Source organism: Phascolarctos cinereus, unplaced genomic scaffold, assembly GCF_003287225.1.
Source record: "Phascolarctos cinereus isolate Bilbo 61053 unplaced genomic scaffold, phaCin_HiC Scaffold_5;HRSCAF=322, whole genome shotgun sequence".
NCBI lineage: Eukaryota > Metazoa > Chordata > Mammalia > Diprotodontia > Phascolarctidae > Phascolarctos > Phascolarctos cinereus.
In genome coordinates this window covers 10,662,781-10,687,969 of record NW_027555958.1, presented here as the reverse complement: position 1 = coordinate 10,687,969, position 25,189 = coordinate 10,662,781, and the positions used below count along the sequence as shown (strand labels likewise).

Below are 25,189 nucleotides of genomic sequence, written 5' to 3'. Positions count from 1 at the left end.
GGGGGCTCAGACTTGGTGACCTCTCCCCCAAGTCTTTCCTCGCTCTAAGTCTTCAATCCTTTAGGACAGGGGCTGGGTGTTCTGAGTTAGGCTTCGTCCAGAGCTCCACAGACTTGGTGTCGGTGTGTCCTACGTGACGGGGGCACTGTGTGATGGACCACTCTAGTGGCTGGAGAGCCCTCTGAACTGTCAGATGCGATCATTGAAAGATGAGGAAATTTGCTTTGGCAGGATGGTAGCAGAAGCGTCCCGTGCTTTCCTGAACTCTTGCCCGACATTCTGGGTGGGGCAGCTCAGGTCAACAGACCGAGCCCATGGAGATATGAAGAAGTGGGGACCAAGGGATAAAAGTGCCCGCCTCCCTTGGCAGCCAGAATGCCCTCTGGGACGCACGAATTTCCTGCTCTTGGCTTGCTCTCTGTGCTGGGCCGTTCCTGCCTCTGAAGCAGGAGAGATAAGGAAATTCCAAAGCTGAAAATGCCTTCTGAGAGCCTTTCCCTGGGGCCTGGTTCACTGGCTGGGCTCTGGGACTCCCAGCTCAGCCGTGACTCAGCAGCCGGGGCCAGAAGGGGATGAAGGCATCACGTGAATGATCTGCCCCTGCCGGTCCCTTTGTGCCACTGACCACATGGTAGGAAGTGGGCCTGTGGCCCGGGGCCACTCCGTCCTCAGAGGCTGCCCCTGGGGGGCCCCAAAGGCCCTCTCTTTGTTCGGCTGCTGCCAGGCTGGAGAACCGACAGAAACTGACCCTCCCTGACCCCCCAGCTGAATGGGTTCTCCCGAAGTCTTCCCAGGGCACTTTGTCAGGATTAATCAATCAACTAGCATTTATTAAGTGCTTACTGTATGCCAGACAGGTGGGCCACCAAGACCAGAAGTAAACAGTTCCTGCCCTCCTGGAACTTAGACTCTGTGCACAATGAGGATGTGCTGCGTTTGTATAAAATGAAGTCCGTGTGGTTTGGGGAGGGGTTGAGTTGAGTCTGAAAGGCGTCTCCCCTCGAGCCTGTCCCTACCTAACCTGAGGGAGCCTGGGGTCCTCAGCCCCTGCCCCCCTCTGTCTGTGTTCAGCCTGTGGAGGACATGGATTTGACTCCAGCCCCCCATCCGAAACATAAACTTTTTTCCTACCAAGCAAACCCCTGGAAATCAAATAATAAAGCACGAAATGGAACCCCAGTATACAACATAGCTAACATCTTTCTTGTAATGGAAGTATGATGGAAAGCAATTTCATTCCTAGCCTTCTGCACCAGAAGGGGAAGAATGAATGAACGAACGAATGAATGAATGAAAAAGCAGTTATCAGCGCTTACTGTGTTCAAAGCCCTGAAGATACAAATAGTAGAGCCAGTCCTCTGCTCTCTCAAGGAGCTGACACTCTCTTGGAGGAGACAGCGTCTCAGAGGTCTCAGCTGCAGGGCAGACAGACGGAAGGGCCCCATGGTCAGCAGGGTGGGTCGGTCATGCTCCAGGGCCCCCAGAGGCAGGGTGTGGAACAGCAGTAGGGGCAGCTCCCTGGTCTTCCCAGCCTCCCTCAGGGAGGCTCTGCTTGCTCAGCTCGGGCTCCCATCAGCTGCTGAAGCTCCGCCTCCACAGGTGTCCGTCTGGCTTGTTTTACTTCACCTGGGTCAGCTCTGCTCCTCTTTCAGTGAAAGACTCCCGTGGCCCTGGACTTCGCAGGCTGCCCATCTGTGAGGACTATTGTTTAATTCTCCTTTTTAGATTCAGGCCCTAGGAAACGGCTCTCACCTTCAGAGGCAGACACCTCTAACCTGTAACTGGAGGTAGTCATCGCTCAGGTCCTTGGGATTACTTTCCCTTTGCTCCCAGCTCCAGCCTAGTGTCTCTGCAAAAGGCCCCAAGCAGCTGCTGAGACATGCTTCCTCACCGGAAGGGTTCCCAGCCCTCACTTCTTACTGGGTTAAGGTGAGTGGATTTTCTTCATCTCTTCACTGCCCGAGGGGCAGGCAAAGGCCAGCTCCCCTACCTGCTACTTACATACCTTTCCTGAGACTGGTAACGGACACACACACTAAGAACCCCTTGCCCCTCTTCCTAGGTCCTTGTGACTCCCAGCCATACGAGTTGTCTTGAATTTTTGATAAGTCTCAGGGAAGTGCCCAGACACTAGAGAGGTGTAAGATATGAGTTATATGCTGGCGCTTCTGCACTCAGAGTAAAGCTGTTATCCCCTATAAACTCTGCCATAGAGAGCATATCCAGAAGAAGGTGAACAGGATGCCAAAGGAGGATTAGCCCCAGGGGTATTGAGCCTGGGCAAGAGGAGATGGGGCTGGGGGCCAGGAGAGACAGGAGAGCCACCTTCCTGTAGGTGAAGGAGGATCAGGCGTTTCTGGCCCCAGAGAGCAAGACTAGAAGCAGTGGGCAGAGCTTTATATAAGGAGATGCTTCCTAAGAATTAGTGCTGCCCCAAAGCAGACCAAGCTGCCGAGGCAGTGAGCGCCCCTTCCTGGGAGGACCTCTGGTCAGAGGCAAAGCAGAGGCAATTCTCGGCAGGGGTAGCTTGGACTAAGTGACTTCTGGGCTCCTGCACTGCTCAGAGCTTCGGGGCGCTCCCGGGGAATGGAAGCTCCTTGGGGGCAGGCATTACATTATTTTTTTCTTCTTATCCCTGGTGTTAGGCACACAGTTGGGCGCTCAGTAAGTGTTGAAATGAAGGCTCTCAACTCCGCTAGCCTGAGGAAAGCTTGGCTCATAGGCCAGGCAAGAGGGGGCTCTTGAGCCCCCTCTTTTTTAAATCTTATGAGGAGACACAGAGTCTGATTATCAGTAGGGTTAAGTTACCTATTCTTGGGGAAGAAAGAAAGCAAATGACAACCATGTGGATTTTTTTTTTTTTTGGTCACCAAGAAATGCCCATTATTGATGGAGAGAGATGTGAAGAATTTGAGTGATAGAATAGGGTGGAGCCTTGAAGGAGGTTTGGGTAGGAGGCTAATGTCTCTCTACCTCTCTCCCCTTGGCTGTCTCTGTGTATGTTGTCAGTCTTTCTCTTTTTTTCTGCCTCTCTGTTTCTCTTTCTCTCACTCTGTTTCTCTTTGTCTCTGTCTATATCTCTCTGTCCCTGTGTCTCTGTCTCTGTGTGTGTCTCTCTCTCTCTCTGTTTCTGCAATGAGGAAGTCCTCCACAGCTCAATTTCCTTTCCCTCTCAGAGCGTCTGAAACAGGAAGTCAAGGCAGAGAGAGAACTGCAGCTGCGCTGGGGACAGTAGACTGAACGTTTCAGGGGCTTCTCCTACCCATCGACCGGTGGCTCTTTGCCCAGTGCGGCCTTGGGGGTGAGTGGGCAGGGCTCGGCCCACGGCCACTCTCCTGAAGCAGCAGCCATGGTCCACTGCTGGAATCATGGGAATATCACCCGTTCAAAGGCTGAGGAGTTGCTCTCCAAGACCGGGAAAGATGGGAGCTTCCTAGTGAGGGCCAGCGAATCCATCTCCCGAGCATACGCTCTCTGCGTCTTGTAAGTATGGTACCCTCTTCCCCATTGGGCCTGCCCCAGCCTTACCCTCTCTTCACCATGTGCACATCCCTCATCAGACCCTTGGCTTCACGGACAACCCGGGGCCATGGGGAGCAGCATCCTCTATTCGTGCCCACTGGACCCGGGCCAAGCCTCTCTCCCCCTCCCCCCCTCAGTTTCCTCATCTGTAAAGTGAGGGGATTGGACTAGATGAGCTCTGAGTCTATAATCCCACATCCTGGGTCCAAATCCTGACTCCATGCTTGCTGGAAAAGCCTCTTTCCTACTTGGTAAAATAAGAGCTACATTAAATAATAGTGTGCAAGGTGGCTGCTAGCTCTAATTTGTGGTCCCCCCAACAACAAGTTGGGCCCAATCTGGGACTCCAAGAGGGTGGGAGTTTTCTGTTGTACGGCCCTTTGCAGCTGGGAATCAGCCCAGTCCTCTGTTCTCTTCTGGGCTTTATTTGTCCCCCGGAGGTATGGGCGTTCTGGTGGTTGGAACTTTTCCTTCAGAGCTGAGGTTCACTTGTGCAGAGAGGGTATGAGGCCATCGAAAGTGAGAGATCTCACAGATGATGTCCAGCTTCCCCTAGATGCTGGAGGGGCAGGGAGGAGACACTGGGCCAGTTTTGTGACCTTTGGGCCTGAGGCCAAAGCTCTGATCTTAGACAGGCAGGGTAGATGTTAAGGGGCTAAGAGCCCCTCCCCCCAACTCAGAATTTTTGTGGGTTTTGTGTGTGTGTGTGTGTGTGTGTGTGTGTGTTTAAAAAAAAAGGCCTAGTTCTAAAATCAGACCTGAGATTATGTGATAAGAATCCATACTTCCTTGGAACCAGGGCCCTTCAATTAACAGTCAAGTAAGAGAAATTGGATCAGTCAGAAAAATGGCTTTAAAAACATCTAAAAATGACGTTCTCAGTGGCAAGCTCAAAAGGAACCAAATGTACCTATAGCTTTAAGCACCCCCTCCTTGCCTCTTGACCTGTCCTGTCTCTCCCCTTTTAGCCCCCTGTTCTGTCTCACTTCCTGTCCCCCCCAAAAAGCCCCCTGGCCACCTGCTGCTTGATCTATCACTGCTGCGTGCTCTGTGTTCCCCCTTGCCCCCATGGGTAACCAGGGTCTGTAAACTGGTCTAGGCAGTCAAACACAGGCTCCAGGGAAGGGTGTGCCCACTGAAATGGGCTGCAGGAATCCTATGTTCCACAACATGCAAAAGAGGAGGCCCATGGATATTGTGTTCTGCTGAGATGGCCCTCATGGCGGGGGGGGGGGGGAGCAAGGCAGAAAGAAAAGGTAACTTTGTGCAGGAGGCATGCTGGAGGGGCTTAGGGGAAAGGAGGGATCTTGGGAGGCAAGAGGGGAAGGCTAGGATGGAGAGAGAGACAGACAGACAGAGAGACAGAGAGAGAGAGGAGGGATTGGGAAGGGGAGAAGGAGAGGAAGAGAGGGAGAGAGAAGGAAAGAGGGAGATGGAGGGAGGCAGAGAGACAGAGAGAGAATCTGTAAGTGTCTCAGATGCCAATCCCTGTGAAAGTGAGGAGGTAAAGATAGAGCCAGATGGAGAGGCAGACATAGAGGGATTCTGCACATGTCCCAGCTGGGAATCGTGTACAAGGTGCACAGGATGGATTTGTCCTGTAGAACTTGCATGGGGCCGGGTAGTTCTTGCCACTGTGGCCTCTGATTGGCTGCCTGCCCTGGCATGTCTAAGAGAAGGGCACTGAGCCATCAGCTTTATCCAGGAGCCCGGTGCCCGGCTCAAAGTCAGCACTTAATAAATAAACTTTAGTGACCAATCCATCAACCTGCCAATAGAAAGGAAAGAACTTGGAGCACCCCACGCTCCCCCAGAGACTCAGTCCCATGGAAATCAAGCAGATGGTCCCTGGGAAAGGAGAGGTGGGCCCTGGCCTTTGTCTGCAGAGCCCCGCAGGCCTCTTAGGCCCTGTTCTTACTGCCCCTGTGTGGGGAAGGGAGCAAACGCATGGCAGCACCATGACTGTGAGGTGGGAGGGCCCTCAGAGGCCGTGGAACCCAACCCCTCATTTGACTGAGGAGGAACTGAGGCGTGGGAGTCACAGGATTTTAGATTTAGAGCTGGGGGGATGACCTCACACAGCATTGAATCCAACCTACAGATGAGGAAACTGAGGCTGAGGTAGATTGATTTACCCACATTGTCTACGTGGATTTGACTGAAGGACAGTTCTTTACCCCATCCGCACCTTCTCCCCAAAAGTTGGCAATTCAGTAATTCAAGGCAGTAAATGTTTATTGAGTGTGGTAGGCAGAGGTCTCAGACTAGATATGTACATAGGTACACACACAAACATATATGTATAAAGGGTTGTATTTTTTTTTTCTGGGGAAGCAGATGCCCTCTCCTATTTCCATAGCAAGTGGGGTGTGTTGTTGTGTTTGAAGTTCAGGAAGACGACTGATCCTGGTCTGGGTCTGCTGTTACTGGGGGGGGGGTGTCCCTGTACCTCAGTTTCCTCCTCTGTAAAGTGAGGGGTTGGTACCAGAGGACCTCTCTATGCTCTTCCCTCTTTGTTGGGACATCAAGTACAAAACCAAAATGGAAACAATCCTCGCCCTTGAAAGGCTCCCATTCTACAGAGAGGGGACTGAAATGGGGAGAGAGTGCCCCGCACTGAGGAAAATCAGGGAAGGCTTCAGAGAGGAGGTGGCACCTGAACCAAGCCTGGAAGAAAGAGAGAGATTTGAAAAAGGGCAGGTGGTGGTGGTGTGGGGAGGTCCAGGTGCGGCATCGGCTGGAGTGGATGCCTGCAAGTGAGAGATGGAATTCAAGTTTCTGTGTCCAGCAGGGATCTGTGTGGTTGGAATAATGCCGGACCTTTGCCCAGGCTGTGCCCCCTGCTGGAAGTGCTCTTTCTCCTCGCCTCTATAGTCTCCAGCTACCTCTGCGATTCATTAAGGGACCTACAAGAATCCTTGTCCATCCTCCCTGGTTGTTTGGGTCCTCTTTCTTTTAAAATTATTGTGTACTTAGACCCCAGTAGAATGAAAGTTCCTTTCCTCCTCTTTTTCACTTCTTTGTCTGCAGGTCTAACACAAAGCCTTGCACATTGTAGGTGCTTAATAAATGTTTGTTGACTCAGATTGGACAGAGAGAACAGGCAGGGAAGGCATGAGAAATGAGGCTGGAGAGATTGGGAGTTATTGGACTGTGGGAGGCCCAAAATGCCAGGCTGAGGAATGGGCGTTTTACCCTTGAGACAAGAGGAGTCCGATCGATGTCTGAGCTGGGAGAGTGACATAGGCAGACTTTGACTTAGACAAATTCTTTTTGGCAATGGTATTGGAGAACTGGAAATGAGGAGGTCATTTGGGAGACTACTGGGGCAGTCTGGGAGGGAAATGATGAAGGCTCACACAAGGGAGGTTCCTGGATGAGTGGAAAGAAGGGATGGATGGGGGGTGCTGTGGAAACAGTGAATGAAATCATTTCGAGCTGGGGGGTGAGTGGAGTTGTGGGTAAAGAAACAGAGAAAAAGGAAAAATCAGCAACTTGAGCTCAGGATGAAGGAGGTTTGGGCACCTGGGACTGACAGTCTTGGGTGGCCAACCCAGCAGCCTGGGAAGATGGCGCTGCCCTGGACAGACACAAAATGAGAAGGAACTGTGACCTCAGAACCAGGAGAACCCTGAGTTCTGGTTTGAGTGTGCTACGTTTGAGAGGCCTATGGCACGTCCAGGGAGAGAGTCCAGTGGACATTTGGTGGCACAGTCCTGGAGCTGGGGAAAGAATTACAGCTGGATGTATAGACCTGGGAGTCTCCCCATGACAAAGGGGGCACCCCTAGTCCATGAGATCTGTATTCCCCAGGTCCATTTGAATGGTGGCAGATTGAAGCTGGCTGCCCATCCATCTACTCCTTGTCCTTCACACGTCCACCAGTGCACTTGTTACTTCGTTCCCTCATTCATTAAGTCTTTCACTCATTCATTTACTTAACCATAAATTTCTAGCTACTGGGCTGGGGGCCCATGGGGAAAACAAAGATGAATGAGACACTGTCCCCTGTCCTTGGAGAGCTTACAGGCCTAGAATGGGGATAGAACATGTCCATAAATAACTCTGATAAGAGGCAGAAGGACAGGTTGCCTCAGGAGGTAGTGAGCTTACCATCCTTGGAAGTGTCCCAGTGGACAAGTTGGATCACTGCTAGTTGGGATTATGGAGGAAGAGATTCCTTTACAGTAGTTGGTTGGACTGGGTGGTCTCTGAGAGAGTCTATGACCTGAGATTCATGGGGGCTCAGTGTGAATCAACAAGGCCCATGTCAGCCAATGGGATCTCGGGCTGTGTTAAAAGGGACTTGGCTTCCAGGCATGAGGTTGGGGGGTGGGGATTGTCCCACTGTCCTCTGCCCTCATTAGACCTCCCCTGTAGCACTAGGCTCCATTCAGGGTCAAGCAGCTTAAGGATAGGGATACCAGAAGAGGGGGGCCTTGAGTCCATGCCCTAGGAAATGGGGGTGTTGGGCCTGGAGAAAAGAAGCCTGAGAGGGTCCAGGCAAGAGAGCTGGATTCAAGGATTTGCAGGAAATTAGGTTTAGAATAGGTGTGTGAATTGTCTTGCATTTGCCTAGATGGCAGAACCAGGAACAATGAGAATTTACAACATATTTTCAGCATAGCTAATATCAACAGCTAACATTTCTGTAGGACCTACTATGTGCTAAATGCTTTACAATGATCATCTCATTTGATCCTCATGACAACCTTGGGAGGTAGGGACTATTTATTTTCCCCATCTTACAGATGAGGAAACTGAGGCAGACTGAGGTTAAATTACTTGCCCAGGGTCACACAGCTAACAAGTGTCCGAAGCCAAATTTGAACTGGGTCTTCTGATTCTAGGTCCAGCACTCTATCCATTGGGTCTCCTAGTTCTTAATTTAGGGGTGATGTCAGAAAGAACTTTCTACCAGTGGGAGCTATGGTAGAAAAGAAGGACAGGAAGAACAGTCTCCTGGGATGGTGAGCTTCCTGTCTCTGGAGGTCTCTGAGCACAGACTGGGTGAAAAGTTGCCAAGGATGTTGCAGAGAGGCTGCTTAGTTGGGCATGGGTGAGACAAGATGGTGGCTGACAGCCCCATCCAGCTCTGACATTAGGAATATCTCTAAAACTGTCCTCTCCTTCTAAGCTAGCCACTGTCCCCGGGATGGGCCTGCATGAGCCTAGAATAGAAGGCTGGGTGAGACCCATGCCCAGCTCAGGATGTGGGCTCCAACGCTCCCTTGGACGAGCATCTTTGGGGAGAGCTGCCTCAAGGCAATGTGAAGGGAATTGAGGCTGGTTGAGTTCTGGGCTTTTGCCCAGGGTCCCTTCCCACACTCTCCCCACTAAAAAAGAAATCCTTCCAAAGTCAGAATAGACATTTTGTTTATTTTTAAATTTTAATTTTATTCTGACCTTAACAAATGCCAAATAAAACGAACATTTCCACATACATAATGGAAGAGAAACAAGCAAGTTGTACATGGAACTGCAGGTTTCTAATCTGTACAATGTGTTTTCCCTTTTAAGTCTCTAACAAATTCAACCTGTATCCTTCAAAGCTATCCTGCTTATCTGCAATTTCTTCTGGCTGTCAGCTCTTCTGCACATTTTTAAAAATCGCTTCAATCAACCCCTTTCTTCTTTTTCTTTTTTGGGGGCAATCCTATCACTAGTTTCTCTCTCTTCTCCCTATATGGAAAAAAAAGGAAAAGAAAAAGACACCCTTGTAGCAAGAAAGTAGTCCCACCAAACCAATCCCCTGTTGGCCACGCCCCAAAATGTGGGTTTCATTCTGCAGCCTGATCAGGTTCATCACTTCTGTCAGTAGATAAATGGCATGTTTTATCACTGGTTTTCAGATGTGTTTTGCAGCAAGGTAATATACCAACTTGTTTTGTAATTTTTAAAATCGATCCTGGTGGTTTTTTTTATTTAGTAGTATTTTATTTTGCCAATTGCATATGAAGACAATTTCCAACATTCACTTTTTGAAAGATTTTGAGTTCCAAATTTTTCTCCTTTCCTCCCTTCCCCAAGACAGCAGGCAATCTGATATAGGTTATACATGTGTATTCATGTAAAACGTATTTCCACATTAGTCATGTTGTGAAAGAAAAATTTGTTATTTTTAAAAATTATTGATATTTCTTATATCACCTTCTTTCCAAATATATCTCAGTAACCTCTCCCCAGAGAAGTCTCTTATAATCAAGAATAACAAAGGAAAGGAGTTGGGGGGAAATTCATCAAAGCTAATCACATTAATCCGACCATATATGCAGTGTTCCAGACCCAAAGTCCCCCACCTGTGGAAAGAAGGGAGCAAGGCACATCTTCCCTTTGTCAGGGCCCAGCTCGGTGCCTCTAATTCCATGTCTTCAGCTTGGGGCTGTTGTTGAGGTCCATTATGTCTATTGTTTTCCTGGTTCTGCTCGGCCATCAGTTCAGGTGAGTCTTCCTAGGTGTCTGTGAACTCCTTAGACTCATCATTTCTTACAGAGCAGGAATGTCCCTTCACATTCACATCCCCCAGTCATGCTGACCAGTGCTGTGGCTTCTGTTTGCGTATATCTCACAAACAGAGGAACCTCTTCCCAAGATTTAAGGGGGTCTTCTCTCAGATGCCCCTGGTCCGGACCTTTGCCGTTCCAGACAGAGATGTGCCTGCTTGGGGGAGTCAGTCCCACTCTCTGCCTTGGTTCCATCTGGTTTTTTTTTTTGGTTTGTTTGTCTGTGAGGCAATCGGGGTTAAGTGCCTTGCCTAGCTAGGGTCCCACAGCTAGTAAGTCTGAGGCTAGATTTGAATTCAGGTCCTCCTGATTCCAAGGCTGGAGTTCTATACACCACACCACCTGGCTGCATCTTGGTTGCATTTGTAAAGAGGATGCTCCCTGGATAAGACAAGACCTCTGAATCTGGGAGCTGAGGGGGCTTCTGAGGTTCCCTTCAGCTCCACATCTGTGATCCAGGGAGGAGCGTCTTAGAGAGGGCCCTTCTCCAGTGTACGTAATGGCCAACATCCACACTTGTTACAAGGCACTTTGCCGATGGCGGTAGCATGCGTTACCTATGCCTGTATACCTGTTTATATTTTACATGTGTATTCCATACACATCTAATACAGACATCAGTGTTCTACTGCCTTCTGACACTGCTGGGTTAGGAGCAGGAAGACTTGAGCCCACATCCTATCTCTTCTACTAAGTAGCTAGGTAACCTTGGACAAGTCACAAATAATAACAATACTGATGATGATGATGATAATGATGAAGATGATAACAATTATAGCCGCCAACATTTATGTAGCACTTGCTGTGTGCTGGGCAAAACCTCATTTGATCCTTACAACAATCCTGGGAGGGTAGGTGCTCTTAGTATCCCCATTTTACAGATGAGGAAACTGAGGCTGAACAGTAGTTAAGTGACTTGCCAGGGTCACACAGCTAGGAAATGTCTGAGGCTAAGCCTCCATGAGTCCCTGCACAATGCCCAGCACATAGTAGGAGCTTAATCAAGGCTCATGGCTCGATCTATCCATCAGACCTAGAATATTTGTAATGCCTCCCTCCCAGGGTTTGGTATTTGGTACCAACTTCTCTGTCTGGTGTTTAAAGTCCTCTATGATTTGGCTCCAATCTCTCTTTCTAAGCCGGGGATTCTTAATCTATTCTGTCATGGACCCATTAGGTCATCAGGCTGGTGAACCCTGTGTACCCCTTCTTAGAATCACGTTTTTAAATAATTGAAGGAAGCTCTAAACTTCACTTGCAGGTTAGTGACAATTCCCCCATCCAAGCTCAGGGGTTCCCTGAAATCCTTCCATGGGGAGAATGCCTGTTCTAAGCCCAGTTTCCATCACTGCCCTCCACCCTCACTGCCTGCCAGGCTGACTGGCCTGTTGCTGCCTCTGCTGTCTCCAACCCCTGTTCCTTTGTACTGCTGTGTGGCCGCCAGGCCTCAAGTGTTCTCCCCTCCATCTCTGCCTCCTGGCACCCCCAGCCCCTTTCAAGGCTCCGATTTCCCCTCCTCCAGGAAGGCTCATGCCAGCCCTCAGAGCTCTCTCACTCACACAGAAAGTTGCTGTTCTCAGCCAAAAAAGAGGGTGGTTGTTCTCACCTCTCCTTCATTTACATATCTGCAGGAGGAAATGTCACAAGAGCATCACATGGAAAGATAAAAAGAAAACGGACCGCCCCCTCCCCCTGCTGGTGTCCCCCCTGGTCTCTTCAGCTGTTCAGGCCCGGGAGGCTGAGGAGATGCAGGGAGGGCCTTTCTCCTCCTCTGATGGAAGGCAGGAAGGCCGGGCCAGCCCTCCCGTGACTCAGCAGGGAGCCCTTCAGCCAGAGCCGGAGCGGGGATGCTGCAGGGGCTGGGTTCTGGTCCTGGCTGGGCCATTTGTCACTTCATCTCTCTCCGTGTCCATTTCCTCCTCTTCAGATGGACTAGCTGGTCCTTCACGTGCACACACACACACACACACACACACACACACACACACACACGTACATACTTCTTCCACACCTCTCCACGGCTGTGACATGGCTGGGTCTCACAATATTCTTCCCCAGATGGAAAGCTCAAGGTCAGGAAATCTAGGTCTGATGGATAGATTAAGCCACAAGCCTTAATTAAGCTCCTACTGTGTGCTGGCATTGTGCAGGGATGCAGAGCCCAAAATGAGACAAATTCCTCGAGGAGCTTACATTGTAGCAGGTCAGACACGGTGCATTTATTCAACGTCTGCTGTGGTCCAAGCCCCGTGCTAGAAGAGTAGGCATAAAAAGGCTGTTAGTGAGTAACAGTCCCTGTCCTTGAGGGGCTTCCATTCCACTGGGGTCGGGGGCGGGGGGGACACATCGACAGATCTCAAGCAAGCAACAAGCATTTATTGAGCACCTACTATGTTGCTGGGCTCTGGTATACATAGACAGGATCTGTCAAAATCTCTCCGTCTATAAGAGGGGGAAGCGCGTTTGCATGGAGATATAAATAAACAAGGTCCAGGAGAACGTAAGGATAGGCGCTGGCAATGGGGAGATGAGGAAATTGTTCATGGAGTAGGCAGTGTTCCGCTGAGCTGTAAGGGCGACCAGCAAGTCTGAGAGGCAGCAGAGGAGAGAGGGAATTCCAGGCAAAGGGGGTGCAGCTGGGGTAAATGTTGGAGATGGGAGATGCAGCGCTGTGCATGAGGAACGGTAAAAATGCCTGTTTGACTGCACCCTGCGTGCTATAGAAGAGCTCTGGATGCGGCGTCAGGGAGGTCTGGATCCAAGACCTGCCTCTGACAGATGTCGGCTGTGCGGCTTCTCAAGACTCAGCCAGCCAAGACCAGAAGCTGAGAACAGGTGCTAGCCAGCATTGGTGGGGGGAGTGTCCTCACTCGGGAATTCTCTGTGCTCCTGACATCCCTGGTCTGCTCCCCATTCTTGGCCACATCTGGCCACCTGCCTTAGTGACCCGCTTTTCTTTCTTCCGCCCCCCCCAAAGCCCCACCTCGGGTGTGGTGCTTTTCCTGGTGAACTTGAAAGAGCTATAAAAATGTCTGTTATGATGAAGAAGCAGAAAGCAGATTTGACTTCTCGAGGTGGGAGGTGGGAAAAGAAGCCTCCTGCCTTGTCAGCCCCTGCCTGTCGCTCTCTCCCTAGAATAGTCTGTCCCATGGACAGTCCCCCTCGGGGACCACACCATGCCGCTTTGTCAGCATTACAGTGTTCAGCACTGACAATAAGTAAAACAGCCATGGCTTTTATTTTTATGAGGCTTTACCATGGGGGACCATGGCTAAGGACCACCAGGTGAGAGGCCAGGTGCTTCACTGGCTCCCTGTGTGGTCATGACAATTTAAACCTCAGTTTCCCCATTTGTAAAATGAGGATCGCAGGACTGTAGATTTAGAGCTGGAAGGGATGGCCATTAACCCACCCCTTCACTTTACAGATGAAACTGAGATTGAGGAGGTGAGGTGGCCCAGGACATGCAGGGAGTGAGTGGCAGACCCCAAGTCCCGGGCCCAGCTCCTTCTTCCTGCACTATGCTGATGTCACAGGCTAGCCCCGCCTGACATCATCCCAGCGCTGAGGAGCTCCCTGCGGGTCTTCAAGCAGAAGTGGGAGGAAGGCTTGTCGACCTGTCCAGATTGGACACGCTGCTCCCCAACGTCCCTTCCCGCTCTAAATCCGTGGTCCTAAGAGGCGCTCGTTCAATTCATTCATTCAACAAGCCTTCGTGAGGCCAGACTCCGTGCAGGTACTGAGGTTGCCAAGCCAAAATTGAAGCAGTTCCTTTCCTCAAGAAGTTAACATCCTCTTGGTTCATTCAGCCATCCAGGGTGATGGGCCAGCTGTTGTGATGAAAGCTAGAGTTCCCTGCCGTCAGGGGGCTTGCCCTCCAATGTGTTCTGTGGAAGTGGAATGGAGGTAGACAAAAAAGCCAGGATGAAACCACTTTGTGGAGGAAGTAGGACCTAGTATCCTGCCAAAGCCTGAAGCTGGGGTGGAATCCTAGAGGCAGAGAGGAGCAGCTAGAGCTTCTGGCGTGGGGGAGGTACCTGGTTGGAAGAATGCTGTCAGAATGTCACTTTGGCAGCTGTGTAGAGGACAGATAGGAGTGGAGAAACTGGGTGCGGGACCATCCTGCCTCAGACACTTACTAGATGTGTGACCCTGGGCAAGTCACTTCACCCTATGCTTGCCTCAGTTTCTCTATCTGTGAAGCAGGGATAACAATAGCCCCAGTTCTCAAAGTTATTGTGAGAATCAAGTGAGATAATGTCTAAACTAAAGTGCTTTGCAGACTCTAAGGTCTGGCTTTTGTTATTATTAATTACTATTATTAGTTGGAATTGGGCATCCCTAGATTCTGCTGAGCATGGCTGAAGCTCTCTAGAGAGTGTGGCACGGTAGAAAGAATGCTGGCCATGGAGTCAGGAAGGTCTGGGTTCAGACACCACCTCCTATGCTTCCTACTGACTCAGTTTTCCCATCTGTGAAATGGAGGTAACAATCATGCCCACCTCTAAGAGAGATTGTGAGGATCAGATGGGACGAGGCGTGTACAGAGCTTTGCCTGCCTCAGGACGTTGCTGGTCACCAACACGTGCTGTGATTACTCCTGTCACGACGGTGATGATTGTGCCTGCTTAAATCACTCTCTGGTTGTTGCTGCTGTTTTCTGGCACTACCCAGCCCCTGCTGGGAGTGGGGTATTTTTCCCTTTGCCAACAAGCCCGCAGAGGTGGCGATCCAGGGCTGGCAGGCTGAGCATTTCCCTAAGAGCATTAAGCCTCTGCTCCTTCAGCTCCCACACTGAGACCGCAGGCACCTTTTCAGGCAGTGTGCTTTGGTCAGGGAGCCTGGGGCCGTGGGTAGAGTCAGGAAGTCCTGAGTTCAAATTTTGCCTCTCACAGTTACTTGTTGCATGACTCCAGGCAAGTGACTAAACTGGTCTGAGCTTTGGCAAAACCCAAAGACTTATCGACTGAGTTTTTGGTGGGTTGCAATCTCTGTTGATGGATGGGAATTTCCACGCTGAAGAGCTTAGAGCTTCGATAGTATTCATACCACAAAGGAACTGATGCTGACTGCCATACTCATCCAGAGTTAGCTGTCTGGGGTACATGGTATGCCCCACTCAATTACTCCATGTGAGCTGCGACACCACCAATGTCAGTGTTCCTTCAGCAAAGATCGTGACCCATCCGTGACTTCCCATCCCATACCTCTCCTACCTACGTTAGATCTGAGTGGAGGAGAAGGGTCAAGAGAGGGAGGGATGAGGCGAATCTGCCCAATATACTGAGGCCTTCCTCAGTTTCTCTTGACTGGCTGTCCAGTGGTAACCCTACACCACCACTATCCTCTCCGTATGACCAGCCTACTTTCTTTCAGATCCATACTTTATTTTGAATTTTCTCAGTAGTTCCTTATGTATATGTCACAGCCTGCTAACACTCACCGCAGGCATCTCGCTGTTCTCTGAGTTTACCTTGTTCCCAATACTGGGCTTAAAACTGAGTTCCCTTAACCTCTCTGGGCCTCAGTTTCCTCATCTGTAAAAGGAGAGTGGTAAATTTTATTTCCTTTCAGGTTCTTTCCAACTATAAGTCTATGATCCTATGAGCATAAAACAAGGAGGAAGACATGCTTCAACAAGTTTGGACATACATTTCCCCTTCCCTTGACCTTATTACAAAATGTCTCTTTCATTGCCTGTCTCTTCAACAACTAATTCCTGTTCAGCAGTGGGAAGTTACAAATAAGTCATCTGTGTGCTGTCAGTGATGCGTTGTGCTCTGTGTGTATTTATCACGTGTTTATTTGGGTTCAGATTTTTACCTACTCTTGTGGGGTAAACCATTGGAGGCTATAAAATACATTTCATTCTACTTCTCCATTGCTTCTAAGGTAATTTAAAAAAAAATGATCACAAAATTGTCCAAAGCCATCCGAACTAATATTGTTTCCATCTTGTTTTGTGCCTAGTTTCAATTCAAGTAGCAGCAAGTATTTTTTTTAAAGAAATAAATGCACCATACTTAGAAGTGATGATCAGATTATTATGATACTTCACACATCACATGGGTGGTACAGTAGGGGCAGAGCTTGGTGAGGAGTGTGTGGGCATTTGTACAAGCACGCACAACACAGAGAGTCCTGACTTTGTCCAGGGCTATCAAAAATATAGAGCACAGGGGACAGCTAGGTGGTGCAGTGTGGGGGTGCGGGACAGCTAGGTGGCACAGTGGATAGAGTACTGGCCCTGGATTCAGGAGGACCTAAGTTCCAATCCTGTCTCAGACCAGACACTTGACACTTCCTAGCTGTGTGACCCTGGGCAAGTCACTTAACCCCAACTGCTTCGCCAAAAAATACAAACAAAAAACAAAAATGTAGCATGCAGACACTCAGTCATCTCATCAAATAGTTTTTATTAATTGCTTGCTATGTTCTAACTGTATTCTGGGCAGCTAGGTGGTGCAGTGGATAGAACACCAGCCCTAGAGTCAGGAGGACCTAAGTTCAAATCTGGCCTCAGACACTTACTAGCTATGTGACCCTGGGCCAGTCACTTCACCCTGTTTGCCTCAGTTTCCTCATCTGTAAAATAATCTAGAGAAGGAAATGGCAAACCACTCCAGGATCTTAGCCAAGAAAACCCCCAATGAGGTCATGGAGAGTTGGACATGACTGAAATGACTGAATGACATATTTTGTTCTAGGCACTGGGGAGATAATGAGAGCAGTGAAACATTCCTGCCCTGCAGGAGTTTACGTTCTATTCGGGGAGATGACACGTATGTGTGTGCACATATGTGTATACATATGTAAATATAAAACCAATCGAAAATAAGATATATAATATTATAAAACGATATTATAAAACTAAGTAAAAATGAAATTACGTGTGTGTGTGTGTGTGTAAACATAATTTTATAGGACAGCTCAAGTGTGGGAGGCCGCTGAAAGCTTGGAGCATCAGGAAAGCTTCCATGCAGAAGGAGACGCTAGAGCTTAGTTTTGCAGGAAGTCACCTCTGAGAGGCCAAGGGGAGGAGAGCAAAGGCTTTCTTGACATGGAGGACAACCAGCGCTGAGGCAAGGAGGTGGGGGAGGGACAGTGGCAAGGCTGATTTGACTAGAACATAGAATGTGGGTGAAAGAGAGGAAAGGTAGGTTGGGGTCAGTTGTGAAAGGCTTTAAATGCAAAACAGAAGTTTGTATTTGTTCGTAGTTATTTTGCTTTGAGTAGGAGAGCGACACCATTATACCTGCACCTTGGGAAAGATCACTTCGGCAGTTGTATGGAGACTGGGTTAGAGGGGACCTGGGCAGATGACTCTTTGGATGCCATTCTCCACAGTCCAGGTTCCTTCTCCCAGGGTTCCTATTTGTACAGCACGTAGCACAGTCCCTGACATGAAGCAGGTGCTTTTGTAGTGCTTATTTCTCTCCCTCCCCTCCCCTCCCCTCTTCTCCCTTTCCCTTCCCTTACCCTTTTCTTCTCTTCCCTTCCTCCCAAACCTCCAAGTAGATGTGTTTAGAAACATCACGACAAAATTCCTATCTCAGCTTTGTCTCTGGTGTATGAGATATCATAATCTTTAAGTTACAAAAAGACTCACCTTTTTTTTATAAGTGGATAGCCCGAATAGGTTCTAATGATGCGTCTGATCTGTTGCAGGTTTCGGAATTGTGTCTATACCTACAGGATTCTGACCAATGAAGAAGAGAAATTTACTGTCCAGGTAAGATTGTATTCCTGATATTTCTTCATGATTGGGAGACATAGAAGGGGAGAGAAAAGGGGAGAGAAAATAACATAAGGAGGAAATGTCTCCCTAGGAGCCTTCTCATCCAGTATGACTGTGAGATGCTGTGCACTGTAGCTACAACATTCTCTTAGAAGGCTTTGGGCCAGATGGCATGGCATCTACTTGGTAGACTTTTAAATACTGTTTCTGTAAAGGATGTTGAGAATTTTGCCGTGGATGATTTTTCTGGAAGTGTGGCTGAGGGAATGTGGAGAGACGAAAGGAGAAGGATGGCCCAGGGTTAAAGGAAAATAAAATACGTGGGCTTCTCTCTTTCTCTTCTTGCTCTTACCCAACTGTGATAATAGTGCTTGGCAACCTGTGTCATTGGAGGGGAAATTTTCTCCAGCCAATTGTTTTCTAGATGAATGAGTGAGAGTCTGAAGTAGCAAAGAGAGCCTTTGTGGAGGTGCCAGAGGCAACAAAGTGATGGAATGGAGTGATGACTCAGGTTGGGATGGGTCACTTCTGTAAAGAGCTGTTACTGTTGACATTATAAGGTCCAAATGGAAAGTCCTCTGTTTAGCTGTTTAGCCATGTTTGGTTGTGTCCGACTTTTGGTGCCTCTAAAGAAATCAATGACGTAAGTCCAGAGTAGGAGATGTGGCTGGACAAGAGTTTGTATTTTATTGAAAGTACTGCTGTTTTGTGTTGAGCACAAACTCCGTATGCAGCAACTGCATGACATAGTAACCAGGACAGTTACCATGGTAGTCAGGTTTAATAGAAGTATGGCCTCTAGAACAAGAACGGTAGTCATTCTGTTAAACTCTGCCCTGTTGCTGTTGAGTTATTTTTCAGTCATGTCCAATTCTTTGTGACTCCATTTGGGGTTTTCTTGGCCAAGGTGCTGGAGAGGTTTGCCACTTCCTTCTCCAGCTTATTTTACAGATGAGGCAAACAGGGTCAAGTGACTGGCCACACAGCTAGGAAGTGTCTGAGGCTGGATTTGAACTCTATCTTCTTGACTCCAGGCCTGGTACTCTATCCCCTGCAGTGCCCCAAGCTGCTCTGTAAGTACTGCACCACATCTGAAGTATTGTGTTCGATCCTGGGTGCCACATTTTAGGAAGAATAAGGATGCCCAGGGCCCAGAGGCTGTAGTAGAACAACAACCCAATAGCTTGGGAGTCAGGAGATCTGAGTTTGAGCCAAGCTTGGCTGCTTGCCCCCTGTGTGACCTGGGGCCCAACTTCTTCCTCTACCAAATGAGGAGATAGGACCAGATCATCTTTGAGGTCCCTTCTAGCTCAAAATCCTATAATCTAGAGCGTGTTCAAGGTGGAGAGGGAGTCATGCTAGATGAAGATCACTGGAGGGAGTAGAAATGACCCGCGTGTCAAAGGTTAGTATTGGGATGGGGGGTGGGGCTGGGGGAGAAATGTAGTTGGTGTCTATGAGTCCCTCAGGAGCAGTCAAGTAGTAGAAGAGGGGAGGTTCCCCAAAAGAGAGAATTATGACCCAAGGGTCGAAATTTTAGGAAATGGCTTTTGGTTCTTTTTAGGCTGAATTCTACAAACACAAGAGGGGTGTGGACAATACAGCAGGCTCTCTTATCAAACAGTGAATTCCCCAATCTTGAAACTTCAAGCAGAGGAGAGCTAAACTTCCACGGAGATCCCAGGGAAGGGTTTCTTGCACTGGATCAGAAGTAGGATGGGGCAGGCTTTTATGCCACCTCCAATTCTTAGATTTCACAATTTCCTGATTCTTGTCAGCCCTTAGCTACGACAGTTCTCAGGGTGCTCTCATCTTCAAAAATGCAAATGAAGTGAAAGGACATCAAGAGAATGACTAAAAGGATCCGTGGCTAATTTTGTTGCAACAAACCAAATAAAAACCATCCAGTAGCTATCATAGAAATTCTCTCTACTAGACTTGGCTGGAATTGGAGGCACAGCCAGGACCAGATTCCCAACTGGGAAGTACATGAATTGTTCACAGTGATGATGGACTGTGATGGTGTGTTCAGGATTTCATAAATGAGGCTCTGTGCTCTCCTCCATTGAAACTAAACTTTGCAATAAAATGCAATTTAATGAGCATTTATTAGGCCCCTACTACATGTCACACACTGTGGTAAGCACTTGGGATATGAAAAGAGGCAAAAGGCAGCCCTTGCCCTCCAGGAGCTTACAATCTGTGAAGCTTTAGAGCTAAAAGGGTCTTTGGAGGTTATCTAGTTTAACCCCCTATTTTACAGATAAGGAAACTGAGGACCTAGTGGTAAGTAGTGGGACGTAGCAGATAAAGTGCTCCCTACCAAGGCCTTTTTTTTTAAAAAAAAAGATTCATTACTTTATTTATTTTTAGTTTTCAACATTCACTTCTGTAAGATTGTGAGTTCCAAATTTTCTCCCCATCTCATCCCTCCCCCAACCCCAGGAAAGCATGCATTCTGCATACCCTTTCCCCTAATCTGCTCTCCCTTCTATCATGCCACCCCCTTCTCTTATCCCCTTCCCTTTCTATTTTCCTGTAGGGCAGCATAGATTTCTATACCCATTGCCTGTATATCTTATTTCTCAGTTGCATGTGAAAACAATATTTTAACATTTGTTTTTAAAACTTTGGGTTCCAAATTTTCTCCCTCCCTCCCTCCCTCCCACCCACCCTCACTGAGAAGGCAAGCAACTCTATACAGGCTATACTTGTGTAGTCATGCAAAACATTTCCATAGTAGTCATGTTGTGAAAAACTAGCTATATTTATTTCCCTTCATGCTATCGCCGCCCTCCCCCACCCTTTTATTCTATTCTCTCTTTTGACCCTGTTTCTCCTCAGAAGTGTTTGCTTCTGATAATCCCCTCCCCGAATCTGTCCTCCCCTCTCTCATCCCCCCCTCTTATCCCCTTCCCCCTTATTTTCCTGTAGGGTAAGATAGATTTCCATCCCCAATTGTGTGTGTATGTTATTCCCTTCTTAAGCCAAATCCTATGAGAATAAGATTCACTCATTCCCTCTCACCTTCCCCCATTTCCCCTCCACTGTAAAAGCCTTTACTTGTCTGTTTTATGTGAGGTAATTTACCCCATTCTATCTCTCCCTTTCTCCTTCTCCCAGTATAATCCTCTCTCACCCCTTAATTTTATTCTCCAGATATCACTCATTCATCTTCAACTATATACATATGATTTTTTCCTCCAACTACCCTAATACTGACAAAGGTCTCATGAATTAAAAAAATATTGTTTTTCAGCCTTAATAAGTCCCTTATGATTTCTCTTTCCTGTTTACCTCTTCATGATTCTCTTGACTTTTGTATTTGAAAGTCAAATTTTCTATTCAGCTCTGGTCTTTTCATCAAGAATGCTTGAAAGTCCTCTATTTCACTGAAAATCCATTTTCCCCCCTGAAGGATTGTACTCAGTTTTGCTAGGTAGGTAATTCTTGGCTGTAAGCCTATCTCCTTTGCCCTCCCAGAATATCATATTCCAAGCCCTCTGGTCCCTTAATGTAGAAGCTGCTAAATCCTGTGTTATCCTGATTGTGTTTCCCCAATACTTGAATTGTTTCTTTCTGGCTGTGTAAAATATTTTCTCCTTGACCTGGGAACTCTGGAATTTGGCTACAATATTCCTAGGAGTTTTTCCTTTCCTTTTCAGGAGGTGATTGGTGGATTCTTTCCATTTCTATTTTACCCTCTGGTTCTAGAATATCAGGGTGGTTTTCCTTGATAATTTCTTGAAAGATGATGTCTAGGCTCTTTTTTTTTTTACATTTTATTAATTTATTTTGATTTATCAACAATCACTTCCATATGCTTTTGAGTTGAAAATTTTTCTCCCCCTTCCTCCCCCCCAACTTCCCCAAGACAGCACACAATCTCATATAGGCTTTACATTTACATTCCTATTAAACATATTTTCACATTAATGAAGTTGTAAGTAAAAATTAAAATCAATGGGAGGAACCATCAGAAAGATGAAACAAAACTCAACAGAAGGTAAAAATAAGTGATACTGATTCGACTTTCATAGTTCTTTCTTTGGATGTGGACAGTATTTTCCATCCTGAGGCCTCTGGAGATGTCTTAGATCCTCATAATGCTGAGAAGGGTTCAGTTTAACAATATTAGTCATTGCATAATGTGGCTGTTATTGTGTACAAAGTCCTCTTGGTTCTGCTCACTTCACTCAGCATGAGATCATATAAGTCTTTCCAGGTTTTTCTGAAGTCATAGGCTCTTTTTTTGATCATGGCTTTCAGACAGTCCAATAATTTTAAAATTATCTCTCCTCGATCTATTTTCCAGGTCAGTTGTTTTTCTAGTGAGATATTTCACATTTCACATTCACATTCTATTTTTTCATTCTTTTGATTTTTGTTTTACAATGTCTTGATTTCTCATAAAGTCACTAACTTTCAATTGCTCCATTCTAATTTTTAAGGAAGTATTTTCTTCAGTAAGCTTTTGGACTTCCTTTTCCATTTGGCCAATTTTCTTTTTAGGGTTCTCTCCTCATTGGCTTTTTGGACCTCTTTTGCCATTTGGGTTATCTATTTTTAAGGTGTTATTTTCTTCAGTATTTTTGGGTCTCCTTTAGCAAGCTGTTGACTAGTTTTTCATGATTTTCTCGCATCACTCTCATTTCTCTTCCCAGTTTTTCCTCTACTTCTCTTACTTGTTTCTCAAAATCCTTTTTGAGCTCTTCTGTGGCTTGGGACTGATTCATATTTTTCTTGGAGGCTTTGGATGTAGGAGCTTTGACTGTGTTGTCTTCTTCTGGGTGCATGTTTTGATCTTCTTTGTCACCAAAGAAAGAGTCTATGGTCTGCCTTTTTTTGTGCAGTTTGCTCACAATCCCAGCCAATTACTTGAGTTTTAAACTCTTTGTTAAGGTAGGGGTCTGCTTCCAGTGTGGAGAATGTACTGTCCCAAGCTTTGGGGGTTTTGTGCAGCTGTTTTCAGAGATACTTCTAGGGACCTATAAATTTTCAGTTCTTCCAAGGTGGTATGATCAAGGACAAGGTGTTTACTCCTTTCCTGGACTATGCTCTGGTCTATGAGTGACCACATGCACTCTTTTCTGCCTTGGAACTGTGAAGAGGATTCTCTCTGCACCACCACTACAAGCTGCACCATGCCAGCACTCCTCACCCAGAACTGTGACCCAGATCCAAGCATAGGCAAAGCAAGAGAATCATGCCTCAACACCAGCAAAGGGATCCTTACAATCCCCCTCTGATCAGCCACTTGATTACTCCTCAGTCTGTGGGCTGACAGCTCAGGAAGCAGCAGCTGCCCCAGTGCTGCACCAGGACTGGGGCTGGGACCTAGCTTCTCTCTCACCACAGTCATAAACTTTTCCTACTGACCTTCTAAGTTGTCTTTAGCGTTCATGGGTTGAGAAGTCTGGAAATCGCTACAGCTGCCCACGATTCAGTCCTCTGAGGCCTGCTCTAGGTTCGCTGAGGCCTGTGCACCCACGCCAAACTCCGTTCCTCTCTTAGCCCGGCGTGATAGATCTTTCTCATTAACCATCCAGGTTGTCTTGGGCTAGAAATTTGTTTCACTTTGTCTTTTTGTGGGTTCTGCTGCTTTAGAATTTGCTTAAAGCCATTTTATTTTTTTTTACAGATATTTGGAGGGGCTTGGGGGAGAGCTCAAGCAAGTCACTGCTTTCACTCCAGCATCTTGGCTCTGCCCCCAAGGCCTTTTCTTTATGCCAAAGGCAGACAGACCTCTTTTAGAAGGTTCCACTCCTGATATTGTCTCCGAAAAGAGCATTAAGGCTGATGAGAAACTGAAGACTGGATCCCACCCAGGCTCCCTTGCCCCAATGTACCATTGTTTTTGCTCAATCAGTTGACAAGTATATATTAGGTGCCTAATGTATGCAAAGTATTGTCTGCTATATAATCAAGTGGTTACAGATTCATCTATCTAGAAGGGACTATAGAGACCACCTAGTTCTTCTCTTTTTAGAGATGAGGAAACTGAGGCCATACTGAAGTGAGATGCCCAAGGTCACACAGGCAGTAAGAATGGCTTGTCCGTTTTCTTCTTTTGTGACTGCTTGAAGAATCCAGGAGGGTTGTGAGCATCTTGGGCTTTGCAAAGCAGTGTTTGCAAAGGGAGCTTCTTTCCATCTGAAGCCTGGCACTGATTCTTCTTAGCTTGGCTAAGCTTTCCTCTAGTACTTTCTCAGAATAGAGCCTGGAGGTGGCGTCCTTCCCTGCTTCTTCCTGGATTATTCTTCTTCATGGCTTAGATAGTCTGTTCTGTGGTCAAGGTCACAGGATCATCAAGCCAGGAGGAACTCTAGAGTTCACCTAATCCAACTGCCTCAATTACAGATGAAGAAACTGAGGCCAAGAGAGCTAAGGATAGAGCCAGGACCTGGGGCCAAATCCTATAAGATGAAGTTGAATGGTGGTAAATACAAAGCCTAGGATTTGAAGCCAGATGGCCTAGGTTTGATATCCCAGCCTTGTTATTTACTGCCTTTGTGACCTTGGACCTCAGTTTCCACATCTGTAAAATGAAGGGGTTAGATGAAAGGAGTTCTAAGATTTTTCCAGCTCTCAAACTATGATCCTGGTTTCTCCCCCTCCACTGACTCCCTCAGTAGGGGGGATTCCCCAAGATCTTCTTCTCTTACCTCTCCATGCTCTCTGCCCTGGCAAGCTCATCCACTCTCATGACTTTAACTATGATCTCTCTTTGGTTGACTCTTAAATCCATATCTCTAGCCCCAGCCTCTTAAGATTTTGTCCTGCATCTCTAATGACCCACTGGAGCTCTTCATGTGGACATCCGCTGTCGCCTCAAACTCATCAGGTTTACAATGACAACTCTATCTGTCTAAAGAAAGTTTCCTCTTAGCTTCCTTATTCCTGACAGCATAGTTCTCATGGTCACTCAGATTAAAAACCTTGGTGCCATCTTTTCCTTCTTCCTCTCCCTGGCAACCCTCTACCCAGTCAGTTAACACGCTCTGCTACGTCTCCCTTTTCATGGCTCCTCATATCCCAGCTTCCCCTTCTCTTCTCCCTGACAACTCCTTCATAGTTATCCTGCCTGGACCCTTCTGCAGCTCTCCTCTATTCCTGGGTCCTTTCCTGTCTCCTCTCCACCGAGAGGTGGTAGATGATAGTTGTGGAATACAGTGTCAGAAATGGCTGAAGTGCTGGTCTGTTTGCAGAGGATTCTGGGCTGACCAATTTAGAGCTTGAAGGGTCCTCTTTCAATTAATCAAATAAGCATTTATGAAGTGTCCAAAGAAGAACAACTGAGCATCAACTTCCTACACCATCACCAGATCTGATAATAAATGCAATATTCTACTCCAGTAGGTGCTCAGAAGGGGGAACTAGCACTGTGCCCAGGGGCTTGGGACTCAAAGGCAGATGTGAAGCCAGT

The 25,189-nt window shown here is 47.5% G+C and overlaps 1 protein-coding gene across 3 annotated transcripts in view; it reads left to right on the top strand.

Moving 5' to 3' along the window:
* The first annotated feature begins 1,719 nt into the window (after nucleotides 1-1,719).
* The window catches only part of INPP5D (inositol polyphosphate-5-phosphatase D), a 139,076-nt gene continuing 115,606 nt past the window's right edge, over nucleotides 1,720-25,189 (top strand). Inside the window, exons 1-3 of one of the 3 annotated variants that reach the window (XM_020972103.2) lie at nucleotides 1,720-1,929; nucleotides 3,177-3,483; nucleotides 17,694-17,757. In XM_020972103.2, the coding sequence (XP_020827762.1) occupies nucleotides 3,350-3,483; nucleotides 17,694-17,757 (198 nt within the window). In that variant the 5' untranslated portion in view covers nucleotides 1,720-1,929; nucleotides 3,177-3,349. The remainder of the gene's footprint in view (nucleotides 1,930-3,176; nucleotides 3,484-17,693; nucleotides 17,758-25,189) is intronic. The other 2 variants (XM_020972101.2, XM_020972102.2) reach the window with 2 other exon arrangements.